This window comes from Halyomorpha halys, unplaced genomic scaffold, assembly GCF_000696795.3.
Source record: "Halyomorpha halys isolate HHAL.00 unplaced genomic scaffold, Hhal_1.1 Scaffold51.1, whole genome shotgun sequence".
Classification (NCBI taxonomy): Eukaryota; Metazoa; Arthropoda; class Insecta; order Hemiptera; family Pentatomidae; genus Halyomorpha; species Halyomorpha halys.
Window position 1 is genome coordinate 2,281,548 of NW_027108122.1, and position 14,917 is coordinate 2,296,464.

A 14,917-nucleotide genomic window follows, 5' to 3' on the forward strand; every position below is an offset into this window, starting at 1 on the left:
GAAAACGAATTATCCATCGCTTTCTTTTTCGGATCTTTGGATAAACTACCTTTGTTTAGGCCTACTACTTTCTTCACTCGAAAATAACAAAAAAAAAAAACCTAACACCTTAAAGTAAAAGTAAAGGCCTAAACATTTGGACTGGAAAAACAACTAACACTGATAGCCAACTCATCACAATGTTGGAACTAAACATTAGCATTGAAGTTGAGTTTAATATTCAGAAAACATATTAAAGTATTGTTGTATAATTAATTATTCCATTAGGTATTGTTATACTAGAACCAAAATATGTTTTTTATCAAATTAGGATATAAAGTATTGACAATAGTTAAAACTAACCGAATTGCGTTAGGTGTCGAAGAAATCGTCAAAATCCGTCATTCTAAGAAGTGGAAATAAACTACGTCAAATAAAAATAGCAATAATCACCTTTATTTGTTAGTCTTTTTATTTTATCTTTAACTGACAGTGATGAGCGAGGTTGAGTGGAACAGTTTATTCCTAAGTAATGAGAGCCACAATTATACTAGAATTTTTTATTACTTTTGAGTGGTTATCATGGGGATCTTAACTAGGATATTCTAGACTTTAAATACCTTGAAAAATTATAGTCGTACAATTTTGGATTTATTCCCTAAGTCTTTATTATATCTAATATATTCCAATATATTATGGAATGGCAGCGGATTCCAGGTCTATCTTGGGAATCCGCAATTGGGGAGCAGCGGCAACAATTAGAGATAGTAAAAGAGCCCAAGAGGAGAAAAAAGGCAGTTATCTCACCCCAATTTTTGGTTACTTTTATGAAAACTATTTATAATTACTAGTCAAATCTGATGAGTCTGCCAAGTATAGGTAGGGGGAATAAAAAATGGCGGCTGTTTCAAAGCATTAACAAATTTAATTTTTCATTCGGAACTCTATAACTTAGAGAAGTAAAAGTAGAAACAACACAAGAAAACCTAAGAGAACGTCATTAAAATAAGAGTAAATTTGCTAAAGTATGAGCCCTAATAGAGTTATTTACGTTAAATAGTTTTCGAGATATAGCTTTTTAAAAAGCAACATTTCATAAAAATGTTATATGGGACGTACTGAAAGATCAGTAGTTAGTGAATTTATTTTGAAAAATTTATGTCTTAAAAACCATTTGACGTACAGATGTCAATTAGCACTCAAATTACAGCTAGTTTAATGAACTATAAAGTAGTATATTATGTTTATCTTAGTAGGAGTAGTAAGTAGTCTTTATGATATTTGCTAAAATAAATTCATTTATGGTTGTTCGGATAAATTTTCATTTGTCACGTTTTTATTCATATGCGAATATCATAAAACTACTATCCCTACGAAGATAAGTGTCATAAACTAATTTATAGTAAGTTAAAGTTCCTTCATTTCAAGTGGTGGCAATCATATGTGCGTCTTATGGATCTAGAGATATATTTATTCAAAAATCAACATTATATACGAACAACTAGAAATTAAGATTTTTTGAATTTATTTTGTTAAATATCATAAAAACACTATTCCTACAAAGATAAACGTTATAAACTATTTTATAGTAAATTTAACTAGCTTTAATTTGAGCGCTGGCAGACATCTGTACGTCAAACGGTTTCTGAAATGAAGTTTTTCATAAATCAAACTCATTGTCCGAACAACTATAAATCAATTTATTTTAGCGAATATCATGAAAACTACTATTCCTACGAAGGTTAAGGTCATAAACTACTTTATAGTCCATTATCCTAGCTTTAATTTGAGTACTAATAGACATCTGTACGTCACATAGTTCCTGAGATATAGATTTCTCAAAATAAATTAACTAACTACTAATCTTTCAGTAGATTCTTAAGAAATTTTGCTTTTTAAAAAGCTATATCTCCGAGACCTATTGGACGTAAATAGCTCTTTTATGGCTAATATTTCAGCAAAATTACTCTTCTTTAAATAATGTGCTCTTAGGTTTTCTAGTGTTGTTGGTAGTTTTTAAGATATAGAGCTTCGAATGAAAAATTAATGTTTTGAAACAACCGCTATTTTTATTCTCCCTATCTATACTTGGCAGACTCATCAATTTTGACTAGTAATTATACCTAGTATTTATTAAAGTAATAAAAAATTGGGGTGAGATAACTGCCTTTTTTCTCCTCTTGGGCTCTTGTACTATCTCTAATTGTTGCCGCTATCTTCCCAAGATAGACCTGGAATCCGCTGCCACTCCATAATATATTGGAATATATTAGATATAATAAAGACTTAGGGAATAAATCATTTTTTTCTTCCCGGCTCTTGTACTAAGAGGACTGGTGGACTAAGTTGCGCGAGGCCTTTACTCTACAAGAGTTGTAGCGCAAGAGATGATGATGATGAATATATTCCAATGGATGGAGATATTGGATGCAGTATGAGATATTTTGAATACATGCCAATACTTCTGATTTTCTAAAGATAGTAATATTTATATACAGTGCTATTATGGGCATTATATTCGAATACGAGGAGGCCCCTCACCTCCAAATATCCCTAGTAGAATTCATAGAGAACAGACATAGCAAAACATCAGATAAGTATTTCACCGTATACCTTCAAGTACCATTGGTAGAAAAAGGTAATATCCAATCTGAATTATGCAACCATACGTAATAAAATCTATTAATTTAATGTCCTTTTCTATTTTTAGAGGGATCAAAAAAAAAAATTATATACATAAAATATAATACAGATATATATAGATAAAAAATTATATACTGGTTTAATTCAGTTTTGAATTACTCTTAATGAACGGCGAGAATGTTTAATCACTAATCAAATAGAGAAAATTGTTTATTTTTCAAATTTCACATTTCTTTTAAACCCTTAAAAATGTTTAGAGATAAATCGTTCTTTACCACAAAAATAACTGTAAAACGCATTTAACGAAAATAAAGTCTCTTGGTAAGTGTAAACTAAATTAATAAAACAAATATTAAAAATCAAACATAAAATCATAGGAAAGGATACTACTTCATTTTCCTCAGAAGAGGCCTCCATTACCAGTTTCATTTCTACAAAAAGTGGATTAAAATTATTTTTCTCGTGTACTCTTCAATTGTTTTGTCATTGATGATTTCGATCTCAAAATAATGAACTAATTCAGTCTGCATAGTAAATCTAAGAAAAACAAAACTGTAATATGTAACCAATTAAAAAAAATATGGTTGACCAACGAAAATAACATAACTCTGTTGTATAAAAAATACCTATCTTAAAACAATGAAATTCTTTTTCTGAGTATCATCAGAATAAAGCAAAATATATTAATGTATGGAGAATATGGTCATGTCTACAATGAAAAATTGTGTGTTCTTGATCCGTACCCACTTTCAGTCGATGGTGATTGAAGTTTTCATAACCGATCACATACTTAACCGTATGAAGTAGAATAAAAAAAACTAAGACTTCTCTTAACTCTAAATCTGTAAGACTGAGGTTTGGAGGATCAGTTGGACAATCGAAAATGTAGGTTCTATTTGCAACTTCTTGTTTTTAATGATCTGAAATGATAAGTAAGTCCAATGCATAAAAAAAAATTGTTTTAACTACAAAGAATATCATTTAGGGGTTGGAACGTGAGTGTCACATTGATAACAGCCTTACAAAAAAACCGAGTATATTTGTTTTTAACTCCATATTTTCCTGACCCATGGAAATTATCCCTAGTTAAAGACCTATATAGACCTTAATGTTCCATAAGTAACCGATCTAGTCTGAACCAGATATCATTCCTTCCATTATAAACTCCCAAACCACTAGTTTCTAACCTTGTTATTCCTGAAAATCCTCCGAGTTGCCTGAAAAGAAGATGGCCACGAGACCTGCTAATGTAAAACATCAATAAAATGCTACCTTTGTAGTTTCTCTACATGCATTAAATAAATTCTAATTATAAATGGCAATAAATAAATAAATAAATAAAAAAGTTTTCATTCAGAGGTAAAAATAAAAAAAAATTCTAGTTGTGGGAAGTAAAGACTACAGAGCTGTTTCAAACTGGTCCAGAACATTCATTTATTTAACCTATGCATACATTTTTTTACTTATATAGTCTTAGGATAAATGTTATCAGCCTCCTCCATAACTATTTTTGGAAAATGAGATATCTCGTTTATTGTAAAGACACTTATTACAAGGAATAAATGAAATAAAGAGAAATAAATTTACGAAACAGTTTATTAAACAAGATTTAAAAAATAACGTTTACATTGTATACAAATTTCAATACAAATATCAGTTATAGGTAATAATTTTTTTTATTAATTATTAGTTTTATCTTTTCTTCAGTAATTAAATTACTACTTCTCATTAGAAACAAATGAAACAATTAACAGAGTCAGTTTTCAACAATTAACAAATTATATGACAAAATGTCTAAAATAACAGTCTTATTTTCTAGGTATCCTTGTTTGTTAAGTATCATGCAAAAACTCATTCTTAATTAAATTCAATAATTAATAAAATATTTAATAATTATTGATAAAATTAAATCTTCAAATGATTTATGAAGAAAATATATTTAACAGTAAGTTTGAATTATATTATATGATTACATGGCCAAGTATAAAAAGAAATATACAACTTATCCTATAGGTGCTTCATGTGTATTATACAAATTTTGCAAATTTAAAAAATAATCTATGTTATTATATTTGTTGTCTGTGTATGTATTTATATAAGTGGAACCTTGATGGACACTTTGAATAATGAACGTGTACATTAATTGGAAAGTCGTTTTGAGAAATTAATTCATTGATGTCTTTGGTTCCATTTTCCTCATTAACTTACTCAAATAAAATATATATATTTATATTAATTGAATTTATTTACTATTGATACCAAAAATTCAATGTAATTTCTTGTACCAAGTTAATAAACAATCTATATAAGCAAATCATGTTGTAAGCTTTTTTATCTTACAGCAAAATATATCTCTTTGGGTACCAGAGCATAATTTCAAAAACAGTATCTTACATTTAATTACAAAAAATAAAATAAGTTATGTACAAAAATATATAACTTTTAATAGCACTTGGATTTTGACTCGTCTTTATAAATTATGTTATCTCTTCTAAATCGAGATCACAGGTAGCCTAGATATGTTTAGGTACCAGTAAGTTTCATTTTTCTTTTCGAATACTCCATTGGACTCGGCAGTGAGTTCACTGAAAGAAATCCTTCTCAGTCGACTTGTACAGCATGAAACCCGGTTTCGTCCGCGTGGTAGTTAAACAGTTGCAACTTTCCGTTCGTATCGTAGTACCCAAAGTGTCCCTTAACATTGCCTACTGCGTCTTTTTCTTCGTACCGGAACTGTCGATTCTTTCTGAAAAAATGAACATATTAGCCTCGTTCAAGATAGTTCAGAATCTTATAACCTTAATTAAAACAATATATATTCTCTAGTCTTCCTATGATAAATAATATATATAATAAATGAACGAATAATATAAAGAAGAAAGGATAAAGATATAAATTATTAGAATAATTATACAATAACAAGTATAGTAATGAATGATAGAACTGACAATGTAACGATGAATTATAGAATCGATAATTAGTGAAAAATAATATTTAAAACAGAACAACAGAGAAGTAATTAAAAGAAGAAAAAACTGAGGAAATAAATGAGGCTTGAATTATATTATTACATGTTGTTATGTGCAACAACATATCAAGGTGATAGAAAAATATAGTTTAATAGATAAACAAATAAATAATATAAGAAGATACTAACCTCAATCCTGAAAAATAGGAAATGAGCTGGAATTGAAAAAAAATATTGATAGAAGGAGGTGGCGTGGTGGAGTACCAGTTTTTGTGTAATGGGAAGAACAATCATAAAATATATTAAATTTTTAAGATTATAATAAACAAATATAAATGTGAAAATGAGAATAAAAGAGAATGAACCAATTGTATAAAATAAAATAAAAAAAGGTAAAATAATATATATACAAGAGACTATTTTTTAATTTTGTGAGTAATTTTAGATGTATATATAAATTATACGATTAAAAATCTATTTTTGAATAATTACTATCTTTTAAAAACCTTAAAAGCGTATTATACAGTGATCATGCGATAGATAAAGTTCCAATAAAAGTATATATTAATCATAGATACCTGAGTTGAAGCCAGTCTGTACCGCTTCGCTACATTGGATTACAGGTCATATATCGGATTTAAATTGATAGTGAATGAATACGTGCAAAAAAAAATAAAATGGAAGAAGACATACCCTGCTCCAGTGTCGAAGCCAAATTTGTAACTCTTCGGCCCAGCCTGACCGTGTAGCTGGAACTCAACTCGATCTCCTGGCTTCTGTGAAAGATTCCACGTATAAAACCTCGGCAACGTAAATATTTAAAACAATTAATGGCTGAATACAATCGTAAAGTACAATATTTACTTGCTTTCTGAAGTCTGGAGTCGAGGAATCCGAAATGTCGTTACTAGTTTCGTCTATACCTGGAATAGAGTCCAACTTGTTTTTTTCATCCTTCTTCTTTGGCACTGAAGGAAGAGGAGCATCGTAAACTGTTTCGTATACCGATGGATACCTAAAAAAATTGCATTCGGTCTTTCATTTTTAAAATCGTTATTAATGATGATAATAATATCAAAATTTGATTTATTCTGAGACACATTCCTTTAGAATACTTCAGAAATAGAAGTTTGGACTTTAGAGCCCAGTAAGTAACATTAAAAAAAAAATAATACATAAAAAATGACAGATAATAATAAAGTAGACTCTCTAAGTCTTTAATGAGAAAAAAATGTTGATAGTATTAATATCTAAGAGAACAATATATATTCAGAATTAAGAATGATTGTGGTATAACTTAGTTGAGGAAGGATGCCAGAAAATCCTTACGAAGAGTAAAAAGCCTCTTTAACCCCAAATAATATCGATAGAGGCGTCCCTGGAGATCCCGAAGATGAATAGTACAAGACAATTTATTTATCGCTTTATTTCTGCCTCGAGATACCCAGAGACATCCCATATACCGTTCAACAATTATCAAAGTGGAGGAACATTGAGGAACTAACTGAGAATCTACCGTTCCAACTAGAAATACGAGTGAAGGTAATTTAATCTCTTTAAAATAGAAAAGGCGGGAGAAAGCAGAGGCATGTTTTTTCTAAGAAAGGGTTTGGTCAAAGGTGATGGAAGAATAGAAGTTTATATTTTAAGGAGGTGATGGGAACCAATTAGGATTGTCTTTGTTTTTTCCAAAATTAACTCCAGCTTGTAAACTGGAAGTATAGAATAATTTGGCGCTAATTTAGTTTTTGCATAAAATGTAGTCAATAGTTTTAATAATAATAAAATCCCAGAAGGAAGCTGAGGCATGCATGTTAATAACAACTACTTTGCTTATCATATTTGCTTCATAAAGTTGATAGATTAGCTTGTTACCTTGGAGGAGTGAGGTAGTCGGCTAATTCTTCCTCTGACTCGGATGCCTCCTCATCGAGGTTGATGGAAACGGACGGCACGCTCTCGACGAAGACAGCCTGACGAAGAGAGGTCGGAGCGGACTGTTGCAGATTGGCCAGGGATATGCTGTTGTGAGTGAAGGCCGCCGGAGCCGGAGCAGATGTCGGCTGAACTACTACGATAGGTCGAAATGGAGCCACCACCTGGGGCCTGAGGACTGGCTTCCGCAGGACAGCAGCTAGTTGTTGTACCGGTATTGCGTCCATCACCAGGTCTGGAGTCTTGGACCTGTGCTCCATCGGCAGTGCTGCCGACATCACCACCGGCAATGCTGAAACGTCGTGTTTATATTATTAAGCTAAATGCTTTAGGCATTAATAATAATCATGAAAATATTTAATAAAAAATGATGTGGCCTCCGTACTCGAAGCGAGATGGAATTGAAGCAGCGAGACAGACCAAAACTTGAAGCGATGTGTTTCTAGGCAACCAATCGCTTCTAGTTCGAGTGCCTCTCGCTTCGATTCCATTTGCCCTTGTGTATAGAGTGCCTTATTTACAAAGGCTCTTTTACTCTTTCAACTTTTAAAAATTTGCGATTCATATAAGTATTGTTGTTATATACATTGTTATTCGTTTGCTAATAATAACGCTGTGAAGATGTGAGAAGTTTTCTAGATTCTCATTCTAGCCGGTATTCCTGTAAATACTAAAAAGCAATACAAATTTTTCAAATTTCTTCTACTTACCTTATGATTTTCTTCGTTGATAGTAAAATAAAAAAAATGTCTAGGCAAAGCAGTATCACTCTGGAAGCTGGTGAATTCAAGCAATATTCTTTTTGTTTCCGACCGAACTGAATATTCCCTATCAGGAGTATTATTGGCCATACCACAAAAACGGGTTCTGTGATTCTTTTGTCTCCGCGAGTAGATGCAAAAATCTCCTTATCACCTCAATACGTAAACTATAAGCAACGTTCTGTTGTGAAACATTGTTTGATTTTTTTTATAAAGGTTTCCACTCGACATTTTTGTCAGTACCAACAAAATGATGTATCCTACCTGTAGTCCTGATCTTGAATATGATCTGAGTCAAGCTTGGTAGGATATAAGACTTCAGACATACCTACTGGTAGCTTATCCCATACCGAACATACCTTTAGTAGTGCAGGTATAATTAGTAATTACTTACATTCAATTATAGAATATAATAAATTTATACATTTATAAGTTATACAGCGAATTATATAATTAAAAAAATATTTATAAAAACACACAATAATACAACATGAAAAAAAAAATACTATACACTTTACGCAGGATGGTATTGTTACATTATATAATATATAATAAGAAGAAGAAAAGCATATTTAATAAGAAACTTACAATAATCTCTGTTGTTCATCTAACGCCTTATTTCATATTTTCTTAATTTAACTATTGTAGACTAGGGGTATAGTACAAAGGCTTTGAGTTTGGATTTTCACAATGCCTGGTAGCAGGTTTTCAAATTTTCTAATCTTAATTTTGGTATACAGAAAAATCAAGTTTCCTTTTTGGGATGAAAGGATTATTACGACTTGTGGTTTATGATACATAACAATTCTGTTATTTTAGAGAAGCAATAGTAATTACCTATTAAGCCTAATACGTATTGGGGATTACATGAGAACACAAACTGTTCGTTTTTGTGCAAATTTAGGCCACGACCTCAACTGAATCGGTTGGGATATTGATTTATTGAAAAAATTACAAGTATCTGATAAAATACTTCTCTGTCTTTCAAAGGGATAATAACATACCGTTAATTTTAGTTAGGTGTCAGCAGTCATCAGCGATCTGTTTTTTCCTCCGTTTGGAAAGTGTGCTCAAGAGACATGCCCCTTGTGTCCTTGCTTTCATCAGGATCTCTGGTCACTGTACCATGAATCCAATCCCCATTAACCCGTAGCGGCTTACGGTTTTTCTATTTTGTTTTTTAAATTTTTAACTTTCGAGATATCTTAACCGGAAAATAGATAATCGGCACATATTGATGTAGGTATTTCAAAGTCAATATAAAAAAAGTCCATAGAAATTTCATAAAAAAATTTCTTGGCAGCACTATCGTTCCTTATAAAATTCGTAGTTGGAGGATTTACTTTAAAGTACTATACTTCTGTATAAAATTTAGTGAATTCACTAAATCATAATAAGTTCAAATTTTAGAAACATAAACTTCGTAGAGATTCATAAAATAACGTAAATTAGATAAGATGATCTTACCTATATTCAGGCTTCTGGTGTTTTACAAGGTTTTATCTCAAACCATTATCTCCATGTATTCAGCTGGAATCCCAAATAATCCTCACTACGTATGCCTTAAACGGATTTTTGCGACGTTAAAATAATACCAATTAACTTTATTGAAAATTCTTCAATTGTATAATACAAACCACTAAATATTGAATTAAACTAATTCCTAAAATAACATTTTAGCAGTATTTTCTAGAAGTGAATACGTTATGTAGCATTTAAGTTTAACGAATCCAAATTTATTAAAATAGAACTTATCTCGTGCAAATTAATAAAAAAAGTAGTGTACTGCATTTTTAAAATTTTCACTTCGGAAAGTTGTTGGATAAGTTAGTAAGTAAAAGTCAGTAACTAGTTATTTTTTTTATTAAATAATGTAATTTATGAAACTTATTTAATAAATAAATTAATATTGGGTAGATGAAAAACGATCATTAAACCTAAACTTCTCTGGAACATCTTCAGTACTTTTATTATATTGCTAATAGTGTAATTTGTAATGAACTTGAGTCAAGATTATTCTTGAAACTAATATATTCTATGATGTACTCAATGCCTATTCAAACTCCTTTGGTTTGGAACACGACTTTCCAGTCACCTAATGATTGCCATGTCATTAATCTATAGAAATAAATTAATAAAAAAAAAAAATTTCTCGCCGTCAATCTTATGTCATAACATGTTTTCTTATTAATAGTTTTTTCTTTACGCTCATCACGAATTTTTACTTAGCTCCAAAAGAAATTATTTCCTGAGTGGCTTCCAAAACAAAAACCGACATGTAGAGGTAACTGCAGGTTTGATACATCTGACTAAAAATAGAATAAATATTTAATAGCATTATAGTATTCATAATTAATTATTTTGGGGTGTATATCAATCTTATATCAGTTTCCAATTCTTGCTGTAATGAGCAAATTTATGAAGTTAACAATCGATATAAAAAATAGTAAGTAGACAAGATAATTTCATTTAGTTATTATTAGCATAATGTGATATATTAAGTAATTTTTACGAATGAGATTACCTTATTTTAACTAATTTATTTCTGCTCAAGACAAAGACGTAATCTTTTGCATGGTTAAAGCTCAACAACGGTTATAGTGTCAACAACTTGAGCTACAAATCTTTTCGTCAGACTTCTAAGACTGTGTCCGCCATTCAACAAGTTATTAAAAAAGTATCTGCCTTTCAATAATAGAGCAAAAGCAAATTGATGGGCCTTTCTATGTTGCATATCCTCGATCTGTACCACATTTTTATTATTATTATTCTTTCTTATAAACGTCATAGTGTCAGCAAGTCTTTTGTGTATAGATTCTTCAAATATGTTGGAGATATCAAAGGAAGAAAGATAGAGAGAAGAACAGTTTGTGTCTTCAGTGAATCATTGTATATATAAATAATGAAAGTGCATACATATATGTGGCAATATTTCCAGTGGAGTGGAAATATAATTGTTCTAAGTGGACTGTTGTAAATATTTATTGAAAATATCATATAGCTCTCCTGGAATGCTACGGGTTTCTTTCATTTTCCATGTTTATGTAAAGTCAGTAATTAAAAAAGACAATCAGAAAATAGTTCAAATTTTTTCACGTTTCACTATGGGTCAGCATTTATTTTGTTTTTGAAGAGGTTCTGACACCGTTCTGTTTCTATAAACTTGTAAAAGCAGTATAAGAATCTTGAATCTAGGCTTCCAAAAGGCAATTTTACTAATTTCATTACTGTCCCAGTTTCAACATTTCAGTACGATTACAAAGAGAAGTTTCAGCCCCAAAAATAATATGCGAAGGATAGATTTAGCGTCACTTTTCCTCATATTTCCTTTCTTTTAAACCTTTTTTCCCGACTGAACGTGGCCTCACGTACGCATACGTCCCCAACGTGACGCTATAAGAAAGCAATCAACTAGGAAGCGAGTATAAACGCTATAGGCCACAGTTTTGTATTCACCCGATATTTATCCATATCTGGTGCGAAAGGCGCTGTTGCAAGGTTCTGATTTACTTGTAATGCATGTTTTCACTTCAGAAATATGTACATATTGGAATATAGTTTTTGGAAAAGTTGTAACATAAATCCATGTTTTGTCGAAGCACTAATAATGCATAAAAGAAAAACTGTGGGGGTTATACCTTATGAGTTCACTAATTAATGTGTTTGGATTTTTTAGATAAATGTCGCATTTTAATTTGAAAATATAATATACTGTTGTCAGGCTAAGTGAAAAGTCTAAAGCCAAAAAAGGTCGGAATATTATGACAGTTTAATATAGCTGGGTATTACTACAATAAAAAAATAAATAAATTACCCATTAATAATTTTTTAAAAAAATGAGAGAGCTACTAAAATTTAAAACACAATAACCCTCTCTCTGAAATGAAGAAATTCTATAGATATAACATTAGGATTTAATGGAAAAAATGAGTGTTATCAAGTGTCAATATTTATAAGAGTTAGTGAAAAGTTTAAAGCCAAAAGAGGTGGATAAATATTTTACTCCACAAATACATAAAAGAAGATATTTTAATACATTTAGGAAATCTAACATGTCCTACTTCTCCTCCTTTTTTAAAAATTGTCGCAACGTCCCTACTAGTGCGTTTTCAACAATTTGTGTGCGTTGGTCAGGCCGTTGTTACTACGGGAGTTTTGATCACGAAATGATAACTCGACCCTCCCACTCTGGTCAGAGTGGTTACCTTCCTTTCTCATAACTCCCTCTCCTCCTCATTAGATTTTTTTTTTGTAATAACATTTTCATATTTTCATCTTTCCGCTTATTATTATTTAGTATCCTTGGCTCATTAAATATTACTATTTCTTACCGCACAGGTCAAGCACCTTTTATTATTGAAGTGAGTTGAAGAGTATGAATAAGATTCTAACTAATATTTATTCAAACTCTTGAGGGATAAAATAAAAAAAAGTTCTTACCTTTCAAAAAATTAACATATTTTCAGTTTTGGCGTATAAGAGCCTAAATTAAGTATTAAGGACTGGCAAGTACCAGTCAGAAAAAAACAATATCGTAGTTAAAACATTGGAATCTTTCAAATTAAAAAAATAGTAATAATAAAATCGATATAAATGTATTTTCTTAAATACTACAAATGAAAAGGAATAATACAGTATTTTATATCGATTTCTCTAAGGTATATCGGTCGATAATCATTTAATCAGCCCAGTAAAATAAGTTCGGATTCGGCAAACATCACTTTTAACGAACAAATAATATCGCTTATCAATAAGATTTATAGATTTTCATTTTCATGAGTTTTATTTTGAACAGTTTTATTTGTAAATATGTACAACTATTCACCTATGATGACGTAATAGTGATAGTGAAGAAAGTCGTTGATTAATAAAAAAAAATCGTGCCAGCAAGATGAGGAAGAGAATTGTATGTCATATTGCTGGCTTCTATTCCGGAAAAAAAATATTTCTTTTTTCGGTCTGGCCATGTTCCGAAAATCTGATTATGGTATCGAATCTAGATTTTCATGGTTCATAGTTTTTATGGCATTAGGTGCGCGTGTGACAGCCGAATTTCGGCTTTAAAGCTTACAATTCTTAGTAATCCTACTAAATAATTTCTAGCTGACACCTATATTTCTGTGGCTTGGAGTAGAAATAGCCGATGTCCAAATTTCAATTGCTCTAAAAAATAAATCTGAAAAACTAGTTTGAAAATATTTAAAGAATGGTTGTTGTGGTAGACATAACAGCTATAGTGATGTGTGGCCTTCTCAGAACACAGTAGTATGTAAAATTTTAATCTTTGATTGACAATAGCGCCTGCAATAAAAACTAGATTCTTCTAAAAATGTATATTGGTTATTGTTGCTCCAGAACAAAAAATAAGATATCATCTTACCATGTTTCACATGAATTCCTAAAATCAGGCTTTTCATATGCAATCCCTTAAATCCTTACCTATATATATTAATAACTATACAGCGCAGTTGGACTTTATTTGGATTTTATTTTTGTGTGGCCAGATTATTATTGTCTGGTTCATCGCTGGTTGAAGACATATGAGAAGACATATATATTCATATAAGAATCCATGAAGCTTCTATCAGGCTTGTTTTTGAAAATCACTGTTCATACATATGTTAGACTAAACATACAGGAATGTGCCAAATCTCAAAATTGCCTCTAGTTTTTGGTAACAATAAATTAGTTTGTTAGATGATTGTATTATTGATTCCGGAGCATACAAGTAAAAAACACAATTTTTTTTTTACAATCGGGAATCGTTGAAATTTAAATAAATATTATGACACAGTTTCGGTCTCTTAATTACAGACTGTATTTTCCTTCTTACAAATATAAAGCAAAGTCCATACGCTACGTTAACGGCGTTGACTGAGATATGCACAGTGCTGACATAGCTTAACATTATTTTCTGAGACAACAATTGGAAAGATGTCCACTAATTTCCCTAAGAGTACTGGTACCTGCTTTAGGACTGGATGGCAGTATCCTTAGGCTGATGACAGGGACCCTTGCAGGGAAAATGGAAGGCACTGAAGGGTTTGAGGGGTCCGCCCTAGGCTCCTGGGTCAGCCACCTCGGCCTCGGGGTCACCACCACTGTCCTCTCCCCTGCCACTGCCACCAGCAACACCTGTCAATATCAATAGGTTAGAATAAGTAATAATAATAAGACATAGTGAACCCACAGGTTCAGTAGATATTACATTGGACAGCGTTACTTATATATATACATCTTTTAACCGAACTCGAAGCTACTAGGATTTTTTTTATGACCCCCTTCCTGGTCATTTCTGAAATGATATCTAGAGGTGACCAACCTATTTTAAGCGTAGTAGGGGGTCAGATTTTTCATTTCGTGGGACCGCCACGAAATAATACATGTCCACCCCCAGATCGGATTAGCCGGAGAGTCCACAGTTTGCGCCACTCAGGTTGCTAAGACCTGGGTCTCAACCACCTGAATCACGGATGGCCCAAGCTACTTAGAATTCAATGCTATGTTTCTCATTCCATGTAACGCACAACCGTCTCCAACCGAGTGGGGTAGAAGGCACTTTAAAATATGGAGCCCTTTAAATTGTAATAGTAATTATAATTTTGAACAACTTTGAGTTATAATGAACATG

General features: G+C 31.3%; 1 protein-coding gene across 2 annotated transcripts in view; it reads right to left on the bottom strand.

Annotated features, from left to right (window-relative positions):
• Positions 1 to 4,251: 4,251 nt before the first annotated feature.
• LOC106691323 (uncharacterized) overlaps positions 4,252 to 14,917 on the bottom strand; it is a 93,500-nt gene continuing 82,834 nt past the window's right edge. The window contains exons 2-6 of one of the 2 annotated variants that reach the window (XM_067046525.1): positions 14,253 to 14,421; positions 7,466 to 7,817; positions 6,455 to 6,605; positions 6,284 to 6,366; positions 4,252 to 5,364 (exon numbers count right to left, since the gene is read on the bottom strand). In XM_067046525.1, coding sequence (XP_066902626.1) covers positions 5,328 to 5,364; positions 6,284 to 6,366; positions 6,455 to 6,605; positions 7,466 to 7,817; positions 14,253 to 14,421 — 792 coding nt within the window. In that variant the 3' untranslated portion in view covers positions 4,252 to 5,327. Of the gene's footprint in view, positions 5,369 to 6,283; positions 6,367 to 6,454; positions 6,606 to 7,465; positions 7,818 to 14,252; positions 14,422 to 14,917 lie in introns of both variants that reach the window. The other variant, XM_067046524.1, reaches the window with a different exon arrangement.